Source organism: Asparagus officinalis, chromosome 1 (genome assembly GCF_001876935.1).
Source record: "Asparagus officinalis chromosome 1, Aspof.V1, whole genome shotgun sequence".
Classification (NCBI taxonomy): domain Eukaryota; kingdom Viridiplantae; phylum Streptophyta; class Magnoliopsida; order Asparagales; family Asparagaceae; genus Asparagus; species Asparagus officinalis.
The window spans coordinates 10613762-10621274 of NC_033794.1; the positions used below are offsets into that span (position 1 = coordinate 10613762).

The following is a 7513-nucleotide window of genomic DNA, read 5'->3' on the forward strand; positions in this document are numbered from 1 at the left end:
ATGGAGGAAAAGCAAGCGGGCTAACAAGCAATATCGAGAGCTACCCAAGAATTCTGGGAGCGCTTTCACCAATCAAAAATGAGTTTTTTATGGCCCCACATCAACATTCAACGTACCAAAGCTCAAACTGATCGGTGGATGGCATTGTCACGCATGGTAGTGTTATTTTTTAGAAAACCCGCTATAAATTTGTGACTGATGGGGTTTAGAATCTGAGTTGCTCTGATAGCATCTTCAAGTCTCTCTAACTATTATACAAAAATTTCAAAGTTACGGTGACAACTCACAGTCCAGAATTGTATTTTTATATTCTAACATAAAGCGTTGTGGTTTTAATTGAAGCATTTGAAGATATACTGGTTTTGAACAAAGTGTGATGTTTAAATACAATAAATTCCTCCAAATAAAAAATACATTAAATTATTATTTTTAAATATTCTAGTTTTCTTCTCCATTCTATATGACGGTTACATACTTACATACGCATACCTATTTAGCTTGGAATAATATTCTAAGGCTAAATTGCACTTAAGCGCCATATAGTTTCTTGCTCGTTGTACTTAAATACTACAAGTTGTATTTTGGTGTAAAAAAATACCATAAAGTCAATGGTTGCATGTTTGTACCTTCTATCTATTACATTAAAAAGGTAATATTCTCCATTGAATTCCCATGTAAGTCTCATATGGCTGGTTTTGAACATTTCTACCCTTTTATTGTTTTTAATTTATAATTTATAATGAAGCCATTCTCTTTTTCATCCTTCTTTTAATTTAAAAACTAATTTTTTTGTGCATACCATGCGTGCATAACACAAAAAAATTGAAGCCATTTCGGTTTGATTTTTACAGTGGTGAGAGCATTTTGTTATTTTTGGCAACTGTGAAGGCGTTTATTTTGATTTCAAAATGGAAGCGTATTCCTAGAGCTTATGAAAATTTAACACATAAATTAAAAGTGTGGCTTTTCTTAAATAATAGTATAGAAGTAGTAGTTAATGGTGGGGCCGAAGAAGATGGAGGAGGGGTTGAAGAAGATGGTGAATTTGGTATTGGGGGCGGAGGAGGAGTCGTCGAAGGAGGAGCGGTAGTGGAGGGAAAAGGAGGGGGAGGTGTATCTGAGGGATTCAGACCCTCTCCACTATCTAAAAAGTAGTAGATGAACCATTACATAATCACAACCATTGATTATCTAATTGATAGTTGTGATTTTTTCTTTTAGTGCAAATTAAGAATGAGTGCAATACACAAGGGTGTGGTAAGTATTAGATTTAGATTGTATCATAACCGCCTATTAAGTAATCAACGATTGAGATTAAAAATAGTGGTGTATTCATTACTTTTTTGTAGTGGAGAAGATCCAGATTCGTATCTGAGGGGATTAGGGATCAGAGGTGGCATTAGGAGGCGGAGGAGACAATGAACAAAAGGAGAAGAAGCCACGAGTTCCTTCAATACTAACCCCTAACTCAACCACACAAGTTCCATCTAAAAAAATCCATCGACTGAAATTTTTCATCCGTACAAATCTCTGCCTTTTAATTAGGCTGAATATTCCAAAACCCCTCTTAACTTTGAACGATCATCAGACAACCCCTCCTAATTTTGAAAATATCAGAAACTCCGGTTAAGTTTAAGGGTTATTAGAAAGCTCTGCTAACTTTAAGATTTTATCAGAAAACTCTCCTTAAATTATAGGAGTCTCTGATAAAATGTCAAAGTTAAATGAGATTTCCGAAAAAATCTTAAAATTAAAGGGCAGTTTTCTGATAATCCCTATACTTTATGGGTATTTTTTTATATTTTCAAAGTTACGGGGCGTTTTCTGTTAATCATCTAAAGTTAACGAGGTTTTCTGATATTTTAGCCTTTCAATTATCATCTCGACCGAAAATCCCAAATCTACAGAAATGAACTCAACAAGGGGGAATTTGGGTTCTCACCATCTGATTCTTATTGGCCAGAGTTATAAAACCATAGAGAATGGATCATTTTCTCACAATGCAAACATAATTTCAATAATTTATATAATATAATCATTAAAGATGTTTGCGTTGTGAGAATCTACCCTTTCGTCCGCTAGCACCGGTGGGGAGTACGGTGCTTCTAGAGAAATCGGCCTTGGCTCAGACTAAGAAAGTGCTGTTGAGACTTGAGAGGTTTAATTTAGGGGAAGGATATTTTTGTCTTTTTATGTAAAAGTTTTGGGTGTTAGTTAGATTTAAATGGTGGAAATTTTATGGTATTTTTTTTACTAAAATATAACTTGTGGTAATTAAGTGTAACAAGTAAAAAATTATATGGTATCAACGATAGCTTTTAATGTTCCATAAAAAGGGGGAAAAAAAGCTTTCAATGAGTTTTTAAATTATTTCTCCTCTTTTATAGTATTTCTTTTTTTATATTAGAATAGGTAAAAGAATAAGAAAAATTCAAAATTAAGCATTTAAAACTTTAATGAGTCTTAAATTACATATAAATCTCCCTCTAAAACACGTATAAATCAAGTATTCATATGAAATTTTTTTTGCTTTTAATACGAATACCTAGTTTAAAAGGGGTTTTCAATGTTAGTCTCCCAAATCTTTTCATACTTCCGCATTAGTCTCCCAAATCTTCAAAATTTAAAATTAATCTCTCAATTTGTTTAACTGTTTAGAAATTAGCTCCCATAATTAGCACCATGCTGAATATTTGGAGACTGTTTTCAAAATTCTTAAAAACATTTGAAGGACTAGTCCAATATGTGAAAATTTGGGGATTAATTTCAGAAGACATAAAGAACTTGGGGACTAATTGGAAAATATGAAGGATGGTGCTCATTCAAAATATAAAGAGGGGCTTGAGTTACGATTTTCCTCCATTTAAAACATAAAACTCGCATACGGAGGGCCCGTACGTAGAAAACCCACGAGATATTGTTATCATTAAAATCGATTACTTTACTCCTGTACTCCATTTGGCTACCTTTTAATTTTCTATCAACTTTCAGTTTCAGCAGAGGGAAAAGAAATCCAGTCAAATCTCGGGAAAAAAGCCCTAGAATTTCTTCGATCTCTCTCTCATGGCCTCCAATCCTAGCTCTGGGGTTCCCAAGGTACGTTCTTTTAATCCAAGCCCTAACCCTAACTCTGAGCACCATTCACGGTAGTAATTTCTTGGAGCTATTGTGCATTTTCATTGGTATTTAGGAATTCGTGATGCGACTTCTGAGGGTTTGAAATTAGGATTAGTGTCTTTTCGTACTGTGGTAGTCTGTTGTTTCTTTCACTGTATTAGACGAAACTGTTAATGTTGAAAGAAAGCTGATACTTTTGGATCAGAATCTTTTAGATCTGATAGAAACGTTCTATGTAATTAAATTTTGTCACAAATGGTTGGATGTTAAGGCTTTTTTATCCCCTTAGGAATCAGTTTTAGAGTGCACACGCAAATATGAGCTATTTGCTCGATACTAGTTTGAAAGATGATTTTGTTACACTGTAAAATGGATCACACGACTGCAAAAAACTCCAGAAAAGATGTTTTTTTGGGGCAACGGTGAGGACTGATTTTCTTGAATGTAGGCATTGTGTTACTACTAAGGTGCATATGGTCCGGATACGACTCGGACATGATATTTACCATATCTGTATCCACTTACCAGTCACCAATCACAAATACGGATACAGAAAAGTCTCAGTAAAGAAAATTCATATCCATATCCGTTAAAATTGAAGATGGATATGGATATGCATGCAGATATATAAGCGGATACAAAACGCATGTGAAAAAAATATAGTTCATTTCATATCATACACGAGAGTTCATTAATATGTTCGTTATATATCTGAATAGCTAAGATTAGATGTCTTGACCATTAAAATTAACCTCAAATCCATTAATCTAAGGATTACAATTGTTTCACAATATGACTAATATATATTTGAATATTGGGGCTATGGATCTAGATATTTCATAGCATAACCATATCCGTAATTATGTCCTATCGGTTACAAATTTTAGTAACCATATCTGTATCCTAACAGATACAAATACAGATATTTCGTCGGATAGAGATATTTTTTAGCACCCATAGTTACTATGTTTTTTTTAAGTTAACATGTGCAATTCTCTAGTTATGCATATGGAGCTCTTTTACACTTGATACAAGGCATGAGTGGTCATTTCAAATGGATTTATAGTGGCAGGGACTCTTACCAGATGCTATTTGGTGGAGTAGCACAATGTAGAAAATGAGAAAATACAATGTTGTTTATGGATCAACTAGAACTAGGCATAAATAAATTCATAGTTTAATCTAAAAACTAAATTGACTTAATACTCTATGCATTATTCTCAAAACTAAACGTGGATGTTGCATTGTAATCATAGGTTATGTACACTGTTATAAATAGCGGTAAATAGCCTCGCAATAGCGGCGCTAATAGCGTTAGCAGTCCCTTCCCGTGACGCTATCGCCCGCTACGCTATCGCGTAATAGCGGTGATATATTGCGGAATATGTCTGTTCGTAAAAGCGGCCAATAGTGTGTCATAACGGTAAATAGTGAGCGATTGCATTTGAAATTTGCTTTTTGACTATTATTTAAAAACAGTTTGAGGCTTATTTTTTTAAAATTGAACTCAACCCTTGACCATTGCATTCCACAGTCTCTTGTGATTTTTAGCATACTCCCGTCATCTCTCATAACCTCTGGTACCTACCTTGATACTTCCTCTCACCTCCTTTACCGTGAGCTCCCCTTAGGACATGTCTGTCACCGCTAAGCTCTTCTTCTCGAAGACAACGATTTTTTGACTCCTCCAGTTATCTTCGGTATTACGTGAAGGTTATATGTCTATTTAATGTTTAGGATCTCTTTAAATCATCCAATATGTACTTTTAGATTTTTTAGATTTTTTTAATTTTTTTTAGTATTTATACATCTAAATTATATCACTATTTGACTTTACGCTTTTATCGTTATTTTGTCGCAATAGCTCGAAATAACCTTAGCGATGCCTCACCGCTATGCGATGCTATCCGCTATCGATAACCTTGGTTATGTATTTGATGAGATTGTTCTCTCATTGAAAAATGTAAGCACATATACAAAAAAGGAAATATAATACGTGCATCCAAGCCTCTTGGTCTTTCATATTAGTGGTTAGCAAGAAAAAAAAATTTGCAAAAAGTAGAGAAGGAAAGAAAGAAAGAGCCAAACAAAAAAATGAAGAGAAAAAAGTAAATAAAAAAGATCACAAAAATAGGAAATCATGACATGTTCTATTTTTGTCACTCTTTTTGCCGATAGTTGTTGCTTGCAAGTCGCAGATATGAGAGGTGCTGCTTTTTGTCTCTTTTTAAAACATGTCATTATATATGATGGATGGATAGATGATGTGCATGGATATTGTAAGAATCATACATTGGGATAATGTTAGAAACCCCCTCAATTATGGGCAGTGTTTTAAAAACAAATGGCGAGGTCAAGGTGATGAGGTCTTATGTTGCCCTAGGCAATAGACGCCAAAAAAGGCCCTGGTTAATCAAGGCGATAAATATTCAAAAAATTTATAAACATTACAAATAATATGCAAATATCAATAAAAAGCAACAAGACAAATTAATCAAAGCCAAAATTTCAAAGTCACAAATCTTATAGGTTATAAACCATCTAAATGAAGTAGTACGTAACACTATTGAATAATAATTGTAACTAGTAACTGCTAACACATAATTAAGCAACAAACTTTGAACTTTAAGGTTCAAATTGTGGTATGTCCTCAGAATGATATAGGTAATAAAGTACATTATAACAAAAAATAAAATAAAAATCAACTAAGAAAAAAAGAAACACAACTTCAATAACAAAAGCGAACTTTACTTTATTGGACACCTTTCACACCCTCAATATTTAGAAACTGAGACAAACATATCGCACATTGCATCACATGCCTTAGGCGAGTGCCTGAGTTGCCAAAGCGAGGTCATAAGGCGCCAAGGCGAGGTCATTATGCGCCAAAAGGCGTTCGCCTAAGTAACCTTCATTGCCTGTCAATACACAAGGCGCTAAGTTACAAGAACCCCTCGCCTGAGCGCCTAAGGCGCTTAAAACACTAATTTTGGGAGTGTCTCACAAAAACCTTGACTAATTTATATCTGAGGAACTACCCTCAACCTTAGGGATGTTGTCGACAATCCCCCTCTCAACTATGAAAATATGATTTAATGCCTTCTTAGCTATGTGGTCTCTGATAAATTCCTACATCCCTATTGATCTTTTCATTTTTTAGGCAAAACTTCAAAATGTGAAATGATCGAAGTGCCCATTTGGAAAAAAAACTCATTTCAGTTTAAAAAACCTTCCAACCATTAAACAAAGAGCTCGAGTCATTTATGATGTTTTTCCATCTCTCTTCTCTCGTCTTGCAAAAATCTAGTCTAGTGTTCTTATGGTTGAGAGGTATTTTAGTTTATTAAGCAATGTGCTTATCACACGACACGTTAGAATTAATGGTAATAGTTAGGGGCTTAAGTAAGAAAAGTCTTGGGGATTACTTCAAACTTTCATGTTGAGGGAGGTCATCTACAACACCCATAAACTTGGTGAGGATATACTCAGATTAAAATGATTGAGAGGTGGTTTTTGGGACACCCCATAAATGAGGGGGGTTTCTAAATTTCAACCCTTATACATTTCACATTGTCATTAAGTTACAACTCATTGTATGATGCATCATGATGTCTAGCCTGAAAAATCCAAGCACATATATTGGAAAATGGAAAACTAAATACGTACACCAAGTCTCTTTGTCTTCCATGCAATTGGTTAGGAAGGAAAAGAAAATTGCAAAATGTAGAGAAGGAAAAGGAGAGAAACAAACAAAAAACAATGAGAAAAAGTTAAAAAAAGATCACAAAAGTAGGATTGTAGGAAATCAATGGTATGTTCTGATTCTGCGTACTCTTTTTGTCGCTAGCTGTTGCTGGCAAGTCGCAAATGTCAGAGAGGCTTTTCTTAATCTCTTTTTAACATGTCATCATAAATGATAGATGAATGGATGATGTGCATAAATATTCTAAGAATTATACATTCGGTTAATTTTAGAAAACCCCCTCAATTATGGAGTGTCTCACAAAGACTGTGACTTATGTTATCGGAAAACGACAATTCCGGGGCCGTACCCATGTCTAATGCGTTTTGGGTGTGGTTGCGTACCTTAATGTCTTGGACACGAATGAGTTCAATTGATGTTTCAGTTTGAAGTGGAGGAAGGAGATGAAGTGCTCCTCTATCTTTTCTTTTCTAAATTTTTTATTGTTAGTGGAATGTGTCACATGGGGTTTGAAGTGAGGGTCATGGGTTCATTGACTTTTGTCTTTTCCTTGATAGAGTTGTTAGCATGTGAGCACATGGTATATATTGCGTTATTTAGATTTCTCCCCCTTTTGTGGAAAACAAAAGGCACAGGTCTCAAAGAAATTTGACATAAGGTTGAATCTAATAAAAGAACATAAAAATAATGCTA

General features: G+C 34.5%; 1 protein-coding gene across 1 annotated transcript in view; it reads left to right on the forward strand.

The window, feature by feature from the left end:
- The window catches only part of LOC109849468 (heat shock factor-binding protein 1-like), a 10318-nt gene continuing 5716 nt past the window's right edge, over positions 2912-7513 (forward strand). The window contains exon 1 of the mRNA XM_020419308.1: positions 2912-3096. Within this exon, the coding sequence (XP_020274897.1) occupies positions 3064-3096 (33 nt within the window). The 5' untranslated portion in view covers positions 2912-3063. The remainder of the gene's footprint in view (positions 3097-7513) is intronic.